The 15,537-nt window shown below is 38.7% G+C and overlaps 1 protein-coding gene across 1 annotated transcript; it reads right to left on the reverse strand.

The window, feature by feature from the left end:
* Positions 1-4,851: 4,851 nt before the first annotated feature.
* Positions 4,852-10,539, reverse strand: msrb2 (methionine sulfoxide reductase B2). Its single transcript, XM_060900883.1, has 5 exons — positions 10,428-10,539; positions 8,229-8,326; positions 8,003-8,079; positions 5,536-5,683; positions 4,852-4,956 (listed from the first exon to the last, which is right to left on the reverse strand). Exons 1-5 carry the CDS (start codon positions 10,537-10,539, stop codon positions 4,852-4,854), a joined length of 540 nt encoding a protein of 179 aa, XP_060756866.1.
* Between the last annotated feature and the right edge of the window lie 4,998 nt (positions 10,540-15,537).

Consider the following 15,537-nt stretch of genomic DNA (forward strand, 5'->3'; position numbering starts at 1 on the left):
ATTTACCTTTTTATTAGATAAAGACACAAGTTTTGTGTCTACTTACTGCACTACAAGAACTGCTAGGAAGTTTGCTATTTGGTTTGCCTGTTTGCTGTTGACTGTGTGTTTGTGTGTTTCTCAACTTAGATGTCCAGCATTGACACACAGCAAATAAATCAGTGAGTTTATCATTAACATGGGCTTACTGGAAAAAGAAACAGCCCTTAAACCCCTAAAATCCCTACCCCCACATACTCCGTTACAAATTATGTGTTACAGTTAACCTGTAACCATTATTCCCATTTTCATGACATATTCATCATAACTATCATGACTAGTGTTTATATAACTTGGTTTGTAGTGAAATTAATTGCAATGAATTTCTCCTGCCAAAAGGCACTTAATTTAAACCACACTTGCAAATACCATGATTTGTAAATAGATTTGCACTTGGGTGGCCAATTTTGATTATATACACTACCGTTCAAAAGTGGGGCGGCACGGTGGTGTAGTGGTTAGCGCTGTCGCCTCACAGCAAGAAGGTCCTGGGTTCGAGCCCTGTGGCCGGCGAGGGCCTTTCTGTGCGGAGTTTGCATGTTCTCCCCGTGTCCGCGTGGGTTTCCTCCGGGTGCTCCGGTTTCCCCCACAGTCCAAAGACATGCAGGTTAGGTTAACTGGTGACTCTAAAATTGACCGTAGGTGTGAATGTGAGTGTGAATGGTTGTCTGTGTCTATGTGTCAGCCCTGTGATGACCTGGCGACTTGTCCAGGGTGTACCCCGCCTTTCGCCCGTAGTCAGCTGGGATAGGCTCCAGCTTGCCTGCGACCCTGTAGAACAGGATAAAGCGGCTAGAGATAATGAGATGAGATGAGACTGTTCAAAAGTTTGGGGTCACCCAGACAATTTTGTGTTTTCCATGAAAAGTCACACTTTTATTTACCACCATAAGTTGTAAAATGAATCAAAAATATAGTCGAGACATTTTTCTGGACATTTTGAGCATTTAATCGACCCCACAAATGTGATGCTCCAGAAACTCAATCTGCTCAAAGGAAGGTCACTTTTATAGCTTCTCTAAAGAGCTCAACTGTTTTCAGCTGTGCTAACATGATTGTACAAGGGTTTTCTAATCATCCATTAGCCTTCTAGGCAATGAGCAAACACATTGTACCATTAGAACACTGGAGTGAGAGTTGCTGGAAATGGGCCTCTATACACCTATGGAGATATTGCACCAAAAACCAGACATTTGCAGCTAGAATAGCCATTTACCACATTAGCAATGTATAGAGTGGATTTCTGATTAGTTTAAAGTGCTTTTCTTTCAAAAATAAGAAAATTTCAAAGTGACCCCAAACTTTTGAACGGTAGTGTAAATTGATATTTAGCCCTGTGATGACCTGGCGACTTGTCCAGGGTGTACCCTGCCTCTTGCCCATAGTCAGCTGGGATAGGCTCCAGCTTGCCCGCGACCCTGCACAGGATTAGTGGTTACAGATAATGGATGGATGGATGGAAATTGATATTTGAGCCAAAGTGTGTCTTGCTCAATACCTATAGTACACTAACACTATGTATGAGATCAGATTATGTGTTACACAGTAGGCTCAGCAGCATCAATGGAAAATGTGGTACCCTCGTAGTGGAAAATACAGGATGTTTAAAAAAATTTGACATTATTTGAGATGTAAATATCCCAGAAACTACATAGTCTAGGCAAATGAAACTGAACAGGCTTAATGTTGAGCAATATAAGATTTATTCCTCAAAATTTGAATGAGAAATTCAAAGATATGTGGATTCCATGAATGATTTCACAAATTTTCAGTATGCATGCTGCCTGAGACACGGCACTCTAACACACAAAACGCCTTTTCTTTTCCAGTGAATGGCATTTCTATACGTAAAAAGATAAAAACAAAAAACATTAAATATAAAATTTTGACCCGTTTCCACACATACTGTTAAAATTTGAGGTCAGTTGAACGAGAATTGGCAAAGTTATTAGATTGTGAAATGACACCAAATTTTTTGGAACATCCTCTACTTTGTTACTGCATTCAACTATTATTTTCAGCTATTTATACTTTACTTGATTGTTACCAAAGACATTAATATTGAATACATTAAGTACTTGGGTGGCACGGTGGTGTAGTGGTTAGCGCTGTTGCCTCACAGCAAGAAGGTCCTGGGTTCGAGCCCCATGGCCGGTGAGGGCCTTTCTGTGTGGAGTTTGCATGTTGTCCGCGTGGGTTTCCTCTGGGTGCTCTGGTTTCCCCCACAGTCCAAAGACATGCAGGTTAGGTTAACTGGCGACTCTAAATTGACCGTGAGTGTGAATGGTTGTCTGTGTCTATGTGTCAGCCCTGTGATGACCTGGCGACTTGTCCAGGGTGTACCCCGTCTTTCGCCCGTAGTCAGTTGGGATAGGCTCCAGCTTGCCTGTGACCCTGTAGAAGGATAAAGCGGCTAGAGATAATGAGATGAGACTTTAATTACAATACATTTAGGTACTTATTAAGTACTGAGTTGATTAGATTTTGTAGGAAAAAAAATATAGACTTTTTACTCCTCACATTTTTATTTAGACCTTCAAAGTACCTGTTACAAATCTCAAAGGTTTCTTCATCTCTCATCTAGCCAATGACGGTCAAAAGAATGAGCTCCTTCAAATTGTATTTATATTTCTGTTTAGTGTCCAATCAGGTTCATCACTGTAGAAAATAAATCTATCAAGAATCGTGCTAATTCATCAGCCTTAACCTTCTTATGCTCCAGAAAGCTATAGTTATAGATGTGTGTCAGAATATGGATAAGCCACAAGACTGCAGGGTTGGCCCTGACAATGAACAGCCATGGCTCAACCTCAGTAAAATGTTTCAATATCCTGGATGAAGCAAAGACTTCTATAAAATGAGGTGTCACTTTTGCCACCCTAGAAGGCATGAGTTCCATCTAATATGACAAAGGATTGTAGTAGGTCGGGGAGTGGTTTAGTAGGAGTCTACAGTGGATGAACTACTGGTCCTTTTCTAATTTTCTGACAATGCTTTGAAGACTGTGTTTCATAAAGTTGTGGTGTTTGATGGCAGAAATATTCAAGCTAAGCTAAACTAAGCCCCACTTTGCCATTATAAATGATGATATACAGTCCTGTGCAAAAGTCTTAGGCACATGTAAAGAAATGCTGTCAACTAAAAATAGCTTACAAATAATGAAGTGAAATGAAATGTTTCAACATTAAAAATATATATATAAACAGCAGTAAGCCATAATAAATGAAACAAAGTCAATATCTGGTGTGCGACGGCCCTTTGCTTTTAAAAAAAATAGTCGTCTCAGGTACAGTGAGTGCAGTTTGATAAGGAAATGAGCTGTAGGTTTTACTGAGCATCTTACAGAACCAGCCGCAGTTCTTCTGGACATTTTGACTGTCACACTCATCTCATCTCATCATCTCTAGCCGCTTTATCCTGTTCTACAGGGTCGCAGGCAAGCTGGAGCCTATCCCAGCTGACTACAGGCGAAAGGCGGGGTACCACTAAACCTCACCCTCACTTGCAACAAGCAGGCTGAGGTAGGTTTTGATAATTTGTTAAGGTTATCTAGCTATATTTAGCCAAGTTAGCCTGTTTTCTCATGCCTACCATCAATTAGAATTAGATGGCACCATCTGGGGTCAATTCTCCTTCCTTGTGTCAAGTGTTACAGAGATTGGCTCCAAACTCATCGTATCCCTGACCAGGACAGAGGGACAAATTCATCGTACTACATGCATGTTTTTTGGACAGTTGGAAGAAACTGGAGAACCTGGAGTAAATCCATGTGAACACAAGGAGAACATGTACAGAAACTCCATACAGAGAGTAATCCAAGCTCCGGATTGAACTGGGGACCCTGGAGCTGTGCGGTAGCAATGCTAGCCACTGTGCCACACCCAGTGACTTTATCATGTTCCAATAAAGCCATATTGTTTTGCAGTGTTTCAATATTTGTTTTCCTATTGGAAACTGATTTATAGAAGCGCAGAAAGCAATTTTCAGCATCATGAAGCTTGTGGGCAGAAAAGTGTACAAAAGACTTCAGATACTCTGTGGGTTGTGGGCGGAGCTTCCACATACATATACCAAGGAAGATGGTGTCTATGTTGATTTCTTAAGCAACTCAATCAATCAATCAATCAATCAATCAATCAGTCAATCAGTCAATCAATCAATCAATCAATCAATCATAAGGAGGTAACAATTTATTGTGTTTTTTTCTCAGTGTTTAATGCAATGTTGTCATGCTGATACTTAGCTTTATTTTACAATTCATAGGCAACTCCAGACCCCATGGAATTGCAGCCCATTAAATACCATTAATGGAGCAGAACAAATAAGGTAAAACTGGAAACAATAATTCTAACCTGTTAAAGTCTTTCACTGTTATATACATTGTTTTCCAGTCCGTCAGCAGCTATGCTGGAGAATTGGGAAAAAAATTAGTTATGGGTCATGTCTAGCGATCCCTAATGACTTCCCTTTTTCCTATTTAAATCAATTCCAGGGTCTTTTAGCCAAAGTGTTTAGGCAAGACATGTTCTGATTGATTTATGACTAAAAGTAGACCATGAGATCTCCAACATTCCTGCATGCATTTGTTCTTTAAATTACTCCTGACAGACCCAGTAAGGTAAAAATGCATTAAACATAAATGTAAAAGGACAAAATTAAACCAGTCAGACTGAAGTACACACTCGTTTTCAGATATCAGCATATACTGTAGGTGACACTCAGTTCTCCATAATTCATTCAGACCCTGTTTGAACACTTGCAGCATGAATATCTGGATGGGAAATGAGAAATGTGTTTGTCTATGAGATTGATTTAGTTTTCTCTGGGCTTGAATTTCAGAGCTGTGCTGTTTATGCAGAATCTCTGGCCTGTTGGATCTGGGCCGTCATCGAACACATGGCCGAGATGAGCATCACACTGCAGAAACAAAAAAGGATAACGAAAGAGGATGACATTATATTCTGTATAATAACACCACTGTTCAGCTAACCGGTGAAGGTCTTTAGATAACACCGAGTTCCACTATCATCCAAAGATTATATTTTTTTGTTTTCTTAAATATGTGATTTTATGCATAATTACTTAGAGGAAGTTTCATTTGCATAAATAAATGTTTTTGAAAAAAAAAACAATACAAAAAATACTTTAACATGTCAATAAACAAATGACTGTACTACCTTGAAAAAAGTGTTGATGTACAAAGAAAGAATGTAACAACAACATTTTCTCTGATTTTAAAAAGTCAGTCTGTTTTTAAAAATGAGAACTTATTTCAACAGGCACATGACACCCGGAAATAATGCTATAGAAGAATGCTGACCTATAATTATTATGCAATAATTATATAAATATTATTGTTTATTTGTGGTAGTAACAGTATAATTATATACTGTAACTATGACAGAAATCCATATGACAGTGTACAGTCTTAGTATTGTCATCTTACTCTTAACTATTATTTAATTGAGTGATTTAAGTCCTGTTACAATCACTTGCCTGTTTGCAGATGACTTCTGTTCCTGGGCTTCCTGACAAGTTATCAGGTCTGCGGATAATATTAGCCTGACTCTCGTCTCTCTCCCACGTCCCATGAGCCTCAAAGAAAGACGGCCATCCTGTTCCAGAGTCATATTTTGATTCAGAGCTGTGGGAGACAGCATGATAGAACAGAACGCCTACTTTTAGTAAAGATTATTTCTCAGTTACAACTGAGATATACAGTACACTTACCAGTTATTCCACAAAATCGAGTCGTACATGAGCTGATCGCCGAGTGTAACGTCGAGTTGGCTATAAGCCATTTACAACAAGATTGAGTGGAATAACTATTTTATTCTATCCACAGTCACTGGATTTTGAGAAACAGAGCATTTTTATTTTTATTTTTTGCAAATTCAATAAATAGAAACTTTATACAAAATGTCCGATAAAATAATTTCCGCTTAGAATGTAAACAAACCGGTGAAATGACAGTAGCAATTTGTGAAAAATGCTATAATAATAATTCTTGAAAAATAAAAAAGATACATTCTTACCATCAAATACTTTTATTCCATATTTTGTTGCTTTTTAAATATTTTGGGGGGTTTTGTTTTCGAGTAGAGTTTTTATTTCATCCTCGGTTGGTTCAGCAACACGCTCCGCCATTTTGTTTTTCTCTACTCACAGTATATGAGCTGATAGCCTAGTAGTAGGGTAGCCAATCAGAGTGCATGATTGCTTATATCCAGTGAATGTGGATAGAATAATACCAGATATACACTAGCACTAATAACCAGGTATACACTAACACTGGTGTCTTCACTTCTGTACATGGAGTTACTAGATTAATAATAATGATTCCATAATTGCAGTGCCATTTGTGCCCCTGATATAACATTTACAAAGATGTGTGTAAAGGTAAAAGACCTTTTAAATATAGTTAAAGTATCTTTCACAACAACCGATGTGCATGTTTCAACAAATTTAAAACGTTAATGAAGCCTAACAATAACCTAACACTCAGGTGGAAAACACCATTTTTGACTGGCCAAGCCCACTATATGCTTTACCTTGAAACATAATCATTAAAATTATATATTATTATATAGTATGTGTGAATCCATTTAACATCTCATGCTTGAAACATCCATCCATTATCCATAACCGCTTATCCTGTACAGGGTTGCGGGCAAGCTGGAGCCTTTCCCAGCTGACTGTGGGCAAGAGGCGGGGTACACCCCGGACAAGTCGCCAGATCATCACAGGGCTGACACATAGAGACAAGCAACCATTCACACTCACATTCACACCTACGGTCAATTTAGAGCCACCAATTAGCCTAACCTACATGTCTTTGGACTGTGGGGGAAACCGGAGCACCCGGAGGAAACCCACGCGGACACGGGGAGAACATGCAAACTCTGCACAGAAAGGCCTCCGTCAGCCACGGGGCTCCAACCCGGACCTTCTTGCTGTGAGGCAATAGTGCTAACCACTGCACCACTGTGCTGCCTGCTTGAAACATTGTTTTCCATAAATCATCCATTATATTTATTTATTTTAAATAAATCTATGTAAAGTCCATAATGTAATCATACTATTAGCATGGATGCTATTTAAACATATTTTATGCATTTGCTCAAGCTCAACCTTGTTACTCATTTAAGAGGAAAAAGCAGACTATCAGCAAAGAAACCTTATTTTTAAAAAAAGGAAGTTGTCGTTAAAATTCACATTTTCTCAGATTCATTGTTCAAAAAATGAATTTAAAAGTGCAGTTTAAATTTACATTACATTAAGTACAAGAGTTACAAAGGCTAAATGGTGTCATATCAACACTGGAACCGCCATCTCTCTAAGAACACACTACAACCTACAAATATGGGCACCAAGAACTACAACGTCATGTTCACAGTCACCAGATTACTGATCACATACCTGGACTCAATTACCACTCAATTATATAATCACACTCCAGACACTCACTCTTTGTGAAGTATTCACTCATGCTCTGTGTTTTTGCCGCAAACGTACCAGGCCTTTCATTCAAGTGTATTTGCTGCTTGATAAATGGCACCACAACTGCGGAATCATCCAATCTACTAGATACATGGCTTTAGTAACTAAAAAATGGCAGCTGAGTATATATGAACATAACAGGGTCAAAGATATTGCAGCTGAAAATGAATATAATATTGAAGGTCAAAATGAAACAGATGCCTCATGTTTCACTTGAGAAATCAAATTAAGAACAATTGCAGAGGTAATTGCAGATTCTTTAAAGAGAAGTCCGTTTTCAGAATCTCTAGTGGAAATTCTGTGGAAAGAATCATGATTCATTAAGGGGATAACGTCGTCCTCTGGCTGACACTGTGCAATATTTTCAGATGTGGGAATTCAGTGCAATCAATATTCTGTAGGTAAAGAAGACAGTTCTTGACTGGACTGGTCTTTTATTTGGAATGATTTTCACTTGTGCTACCTGAAGAGTGGTGTATCACAGCACACACAGTGGTACATGCCCTCATCATTATGGTTCAGATAGATTCCACTGAATGGCTAGGAGAAAAGCAAAATGAAAGCAGAATTATGGCTGATTAATAAATAAGTGTGACAGGTTAATACATACATATACTATGTTTATGCTACTAGTTTCACCTGCAGTGGCTCATGTACATGAGTCTGTATTTAGGCTAATACACACTTACCACCTCAGTGCCTTTCTCTCTCGTGACTACATACTGTTCTGGAGTTAGTTTCTTTTTCCAGTCCACACACTCATCATAACGTGTCAAAGAAAGAAGATCTGCAAAAAAAAAAGAGTAACGAATTGATTTATGAATCTGCAAGATTTTTGAATATGCATAGTATACTATAGCATGCTGTAACTACTGACATTATATGGAACTGGATCTTAATAAAATATAATGACTTCTGTTATATATACTCAGACAGTACTGTGCAAAAGTCTTAGGAACCCTATTTTTTTCATACAAACTTTGTTACAGATTTCTATTTTATGACTTCTACATTATCGAGTCAGTACAAACCATTTGGAAGTCCAAACGTTCGTTTTCCAGCACAAAATTAAATGTTAGAGAAAAAATTTTTTGTATCCGAGCAGCATATTACATGAGAGACCACTTTTCAGATTAAAAATGAAAACATAATGAAGGCTGCTGGGTTTTGGTGCAAAATGAAGAAGCGAGTGTGACGGTCAAAGTGTCCAGAAGAACTGTGGCTGGTTCTGTAAGATGCTCAGTAAAACCTACAGCTCATTTCCGCATCAAACTGCACTCACTGTACCTGAGACGACTACCGTTTTTTTTAAAAGCAAAGGGTCGTCTCACACCAAATATTGACTTTGTTTTATTTATTATGGCTTACTGCTGTTTATAGCATTTTTTAAATGTGGAAACATTTCATTTCACTATTTTTTAAGCCATTTTTAGTCGACGGCATTTCTTTACATGTGCCTAAGACTTTTGCAGCTGACTGTGGGCAAGAGGCAAGGTACACCCTGGACAAGTCACCAGATCATCACAGGGCTGACACAGAGACACAGACAACCATTCACACCTACAGTCAATTTAGAGTCACCAGTTAACCTAACCTGCATGTCTTTGGACTGTGGGGAAAACCGGAGCACCCGGAGGAAACCCACGCGGACACGGGGAGAACATGCAAACTCCGCACAGCAAGGCCCTCACCGGCCACGGGGCTCGAACCCGGACCTTCTTGCTGTGAGGCGACAGCGCTAACCACTCCACTACTGTGCCGCCCTGAAAGTGACTAACTAACTTTTATATTTGATGACACCTCACTCATCTGTCTCATGTTCAATACAAACTCAGATTTCCCACCCGTATATTTAGCTTCCCTGTTTCTTCAGGAATTTCACAAACAATGACATCATTGCAGGCAAGTTTCACACTGTGACTATCTGCAAAGTCAATTTTAAAAGGTTTAATCTTAAAAACCAAGTTTTCTAAAAACTTAATATAACTTTTTATGATCAACATCCTGTAACCCAGAGAAAGAAGGAATAATACTTGGACATGAATTTTGGCAATTCTAGGACCTCTAAGTCTAGGGTAACGCCAACATAACTCACTGAAGGATATTTTGTGACTTTAATTGTGCTGCACATTCAAGGCTCTATATATATATATATGTGGGCCTCCTTGCTGATAAATCTGATGAAGAAAGTACTCAATAAAGAAAGCAGTCAAGTAGTGTTTAGACTGAGTAGTCAATCCATTATGTATGGGTTTGAAAAACAGACCAAAGTGACTCACAGCTTGTTTTAAATTCATTTTTCTGCTACTGACACAATAATGCTTTTCCTTATTCTTTATCTAACAACAAGAAACATTCTTTTTATTAATCATATGAAGCACCTATACAAATTGATATGCTTGGGTCACCGTCTTTAATGAAAACAAAAATAATTTTGAAAATAAAAGAAATGTTCTGAATAAATTATTTCATTTTCAGATTAGAGTCATTCATTTATTATAAGAGTGAACAATTGTTTACTGCAGACCCTAAAATTCACATCAGGCATGATCATAGTGCTGACAATGTTGTCACTTGTGAAAAGGACAAGTGGCTTATCTAAAGATTGTACTTCAGATAATCACATTCCATTTCTATCACAGCGAATTCATCCTGTTCTAAGGGTCACTGGGGACATTTTCAATAAATGAGGACAGACAAGGTTAACAATCACACCTTCATTTTATAGATTTAGAAGTCATTTGGGTCAATTTAGATCAAATGAGATAATTGCAGCAATTGGATTACAGCAAATTACAGACCATTTTACATGTGCAACACAATTAAATTAAAATAATATAAAGGCCACTGTTTTATTTTTGGAAAACATTTAAGGAGATGTTACGTACCTGTTGCTGTGCCTAATGGTCGGTTCAAAACATACCGGCTCTTCGACAAAACCAAGCGTATGGAAGTGCCATTGTAAAGTACAGAAGAAAGTCGCACCAGAAGATGTGCCATGTTTACATACAGACACTTTTACACCAGACTCAAGCTGAAATAACACTCAGTGAATGAACTGAGTGGAACTGATTTTTTTTTTAACTGTAACTTGGTAACCTACTTTCCCTCCCTTGTCCAACAACCAATGATCAAAACCTTGTTTATAGCTGAGTAGGTCAAAGTTGATGAAAACTAACATGATTTGCAGCCATGCTGTGACAAAACTGACTTGGCCTAAATTAGCCACTTATATTAATAATTAACACCAGTTAGTCATTGTCACGTCTTTATTTTTCTCTTTATCTTGTTTAATTTGATTGATGCCTAACTTTAAAACTAGATAACCTAAAACTTCCCATACCTCTGAATTTATATATTAAAACTGATCTGTCATGTAGTTATGTTAATAATGTTTGAGTCAAATGCAGTGGTGCTTGAAAGTTTGTGAACCCTTTAGAATTTTCTATATTCCTGCATAAATATGACCTAAAACATCATCAGATTTTCACACAAGTCCTAAAAGTAGATAAAGAGAACCCAGTTAAACAAATGAGACAAAAATATTATACTTGGTCATTTATTTATTCAGGAAAATGATCCAATATTACATATCTGTGAGTGGCAAACGTATGTGAACCTCTAGGATTAGCAGTTAATTTGAAGGTGAAATTAGAGTCAGGTGTTTTCAATCAATGGGATGATAATCAGGTGTGAGTGGGCACCCTGTTTTATTTAAAGAACAGGGATCTATCAAAGTCTGATCTTCACAACATGTGTTTGTGGAAGTGTATCATGGCATGAACAAAGGAGATTTCTGAGGACCTCAGAAAAAGCGTTGTTGATGCTCATCAGGCTGGAAAAGGTTACAAAACCATCTCTAAAGAGTTTGGACTCCACCAGTCCACAGTCAGACAGATTGTGTACAAATGGAGGAAATTTAAGACCACTGTTACCTTCCCCAGGGGTGGTCGACCAACAAAGATCATTCCAAGAGCAAGGCATGTAATAGTCGGCGAGGTCACAAAGGACCCCAGGGTAACTTCTAAGCAACTGAAGGCCTCTCTCACATTGGCCAATGTTAACATTCATGAGTCCACCATCAGGAGAACACTGAACAACAATGGTGTGCATGGCAGGGTTGCAAGGAGAAAGCCACTGCTCTCCAAAAAGAACATTGCTGCTCATCTGCAGTTTGCTAAAGATCACGTGGACAAGCCAGAAGGCTATTGGAAAAATGTTTTGTGGACGGATGAGACCAAAATAGAACTTTTTGGTTTAAATGAGAAGCGTTATGTTTGGAGAAAGGAAAACACTGCATTCCAGCATAAGAACCTTATCCCATCTGTGAAACATGGTGGTGGTAGTATCATGGTTTGGGCCTGTTTTGCTGCATCTGGGCCAGGACGGCTTGCCATCATTGATAGAACAATGAATTCTGAATTATACCAGTGAATTCTAAAGGAAAATGTCAGGACATCTGTCCATGAACTGAATCTCAAGAGAAGGTGGGTCATGCAGCAAGACAACGACCCTAAGCACACAAGTCGTTCTACCAAAGAATGGTTAAAGAAGAATAAAGTTAAATGTTTTGGAATGGCCAAGTCAAAGTCCTGACCTTAATCCAATCGAAATGTTGTGGAAGGACCTGAAGCGAGCAGTTCATGTGAGGAAACCCACCAACATCCCAGAGTTGAAGCTGTTCTGTACGGAGGAATGGGCTAAAATTCCTCCAAGCCGGTGTGCAGGACTGATCAACAGTTACCAGAAACGTTTAGTTGCAGTTACTGCTGCACAAGGGGGTCACACCAGATACTGAAAGCAAAGGTTCACATACTTTTCCCACTCACAGATATGTAATATTGGATCATTTTCCTCAATAAATAAATGACCAAGTATAATATTTTTGTCTCATTTGTTTAACTGGGTTCTCTTTATCTACTTTTAGGACTTGTGTGAAAATCTGATGATGTTTTAGGTCATATTTATGCAGAAATATAGAAAATTCTAAAGGGTTCACAAACTTTCAAGCACCACTGTACACACTGTCTGTTAAAAGTAAGACAACAGCTTTCTTTAGCTAACTTTAGCACTGCAGTTGCCATGAACAGTTTTGCACTCAAGTTTCCATCAATGAACAGTTTATAACTTCAACAAAACAGACTTCATGTTAAAACTATAATGAATTTCCTGGTTACACAGTTATACTTTGTGACTATACAGGATACAGTTATAGAAGCGAGTTATTTATAATCATACTATCTGTTATCACCCAAATGAGGATGGGTTCCCTTTTGAGTCTGGTTCCTCTTGAGGTTTCTTCATCATGTCATCTGAGGGAGTTTTTCCTTGCCACCGTCGCCACAGGCTTGCTCATTCGGGATAAATTAGGGATAAAATTAGCTCATGTTTAAAGCCTTTAATTTTCTGTAAAGCTGCTTTGCGACAATGTTTGTTGTTAAAAGTGTTATACAAATAAACTTGACTTTCCTTTTTTGTTAGTTTCTCTGTGTGAGATTTTTTTCACCCAAACATGAAAATTACTTTCTTTTTTTAATTATCTGTCAAATTAAAATTCACATTACTAGTTAGTTAGTTAGTTAGTTAGTTAGTTAGTTATAACAATAAACACAGTCATTATGGTTCTGTAATTTTAGCTAAAACACCACAGCTATGCTTAGCCAAATAATCTAAATCACCACTGTCAAACTAGATGGTCTTGAAAATTTTGTTGCAGTTAAACGCATGTCTTAAGATAAAAAAAAAAAGGCACCACAGGGCCTGTATTCAATCAAATTGAAACATTTAAGAGATTGAGTTGGGCGGCACGGTGGTGTAGTGGTTAGCGCTGTCGCCTCACAGCAAGAAGGTCCGGGTTTGAGCCCCATGGCCGACGAGAGCCTTTCTGAGCGGAGTTTGCATGTTCTCCCCATGTCTGCGTGGGTTTCCTCCGGGTGCTCCGGTTTCCCCCACAGTCCAAAGACATGCAGGTTAGGTTAACTGGTGACTCTAAATTGACCGTAGGTGTGAATGTGAGTGTGAATGGTTGTCTGTGTCTATGTGTCAGCCCTGTGATGACCTGGCGACTTGTCCAGGGTGTACCCCGCCTTTTGCCCGTAGTCAGCTGGGATAGGCTCCAGCTTGCCTGCGACCCTGTAGAACAGGATAAAGCGGCTAGAGATAATGAGATGAGATGAGTTTGAGTTATACAATGTCTTGCAAAAGTATTCCCCCCCTTGGTGTTTGTCCTGTTTTGCTGCATTACAAGATGGAATTAAAATGGATTTTTGGAGGGTTAGCAGTAGCACCATTTGATTTACACAACATGCCTACCACTTTAAAGGTGCAAATTGTTTTTTTTTTTATTGTGACACAAACAATAATTAAGATGAAAAAACAGAAATCTGGAGTGTGCCTAAGTATTCACCCCCTTTCATATGAAACCCCTAAATAAGAGCTGGTCCAAACAATTCACTTCATAAGTTATATAATTAGTTGATGAAGATCCACCTGTGTGCAATCAAAGTGTCACATGATCTGTCACATGATGTCTGTATAAATCAATCTGTTCTGGAAGGACCCTGACTCTGCTACATTACTAAGCAAACAGCATGAAAACCAAGGAGCACTCCAAACAGGTCAGAGACAAAGTTGTGGAGAAGTACAGATCAGGGTTGGGTTATGAAAAATATCCCAAACTTTAAATATCGCACAGAGCACCATTAAATCCATTATAGCAAAATGGAAAGAATATGGCACCTGACATATCTCTTGTCAAACCTGACAAGAGAAGACCACTCACCAAAACTGACTGACCGGGCAAGGAGGGCATTAATCAGAGATGCAACAAAAACACCAAAGATAACACTGAAGGAGCTGCAAAGATCCACAGTGGAGATGGGAGTATCTGTCCATAGGACCACTTTAAGCCATACACTCCACAGAGTGGGGCTTTATGGAAGAGTGGCCAGAAAAAAAGCCATTACTGAAGAAAAAAATTAAGAAAACACGTTTGGAGTTTGCCCAACAGCATGTGGCAGACTCCCCAAACACATGGAAGAAGATTCTCTGGTCAGATGAGTCTAAAGTTGAACTTTTTGGCTATTGTGAGAAACGCCATGTGTGGCACAAGCCCAACACTCTGAGAACACCGTTCCTACAGTGAAGCATGGTGGTGGCATCATCATACTGTGGGGATGTTTTTCATCTGCAGGGACAGGAAAGCTGGTCAGGATTGAAGGAAAGCTGGATGGCACCAAATACAGGACAATTCTGGAGGGAACCCTGTTTGAGTCAGCCAGAGGTTTGAGACTAGGACAAAGGTTCACATTCCAGCAGGACAATGACCCTAAACATACTGCTAAAGCTACACTGGAGTGGTTTCAAGGGAAACATTGAAATGTCTTGGAATGGCCTAGTCAAAGCCCAGACCTCGATCCAATTGAGAATCTGTGGCATAACTTGAAGATTGCTGTACACCAACACAACCCATCTAACTTGAAGGAATTGGAGCAGTTTTGCCTTGAGGAATGGGCAAAAATCCCATCCCAGTGGCTAGATGTGCTAAGCTAATAGAGACATACCCCAAGAGACTTGCAGCTGTAATTGCAGCAAAAGGTGGCTCTCCAAAGTATTGATTTTGGGGGGTCAATACCTATGCACACTCCAGATTTGTTTTTTCATCTTAATTATTGTTTGTGTCACAATAAAAAAATTTCACCTTTAAAGTTGTAGGCATGTTAATGGTGCTAACCCCCCAAAAAATCCATTTTAATTCCAGCTTGTAATGTGACAAAACAGGACAAACACCAAGGGGGATGAATATTTTTACAAGACACTGTAGTTTCCAGTTTTTCATCAAACAAACTGTATGGCTAAATTATCACACACTTGCCTCAAAAGATATCATCCTCTTACTTGTTAGCAACAATAGCTTTGTAGTTATGGAAAACAATGGGGGAAAAATTTTTGAACACCAGACATGTTTTGACTGATCATCTACATTTAATATTACTGCTT

Source organism: Neoarius graeffei, chromosome 19 (genome assembly GCF_027579695.1).
Source record: "Neoarius graeffei isolate fNeoGra1 chromosome 19, fNeoGra1.pri, whole genome shotgun sequence".
NCBI classification, from domain to species: Eukaryota; Metazoa; Chordata; class Actinopteri; order Siluriformes; family Ariidae; genus Neoarius; species Neoarius graeffei.

Bases quoted from the DNA above. Each gene is read 5' to 3' on its own strand.
- msrb2 (XM_060900883.1), bottom strand. From the start codon at position 10,539: ATGGCACATCTTCTGGTGCGACTTTCTTCTGTACTTTACAATGGCACT. The intron at 8,080-8,228 runs GTAAGTGTGTAT...CTTTTCTCCTAG, and splicing joins GAGAGAAAGGCACTGAGGTG to CCATTCAGTGGAATCTATCT. The intron at 4,957-5,535 runs GCAAGTGATTGT...TTGTTTCTGCAG, and splicing joins CAGAAGTCATCTGCAAACAG to TGTGATGCTCATCTCGGCCA.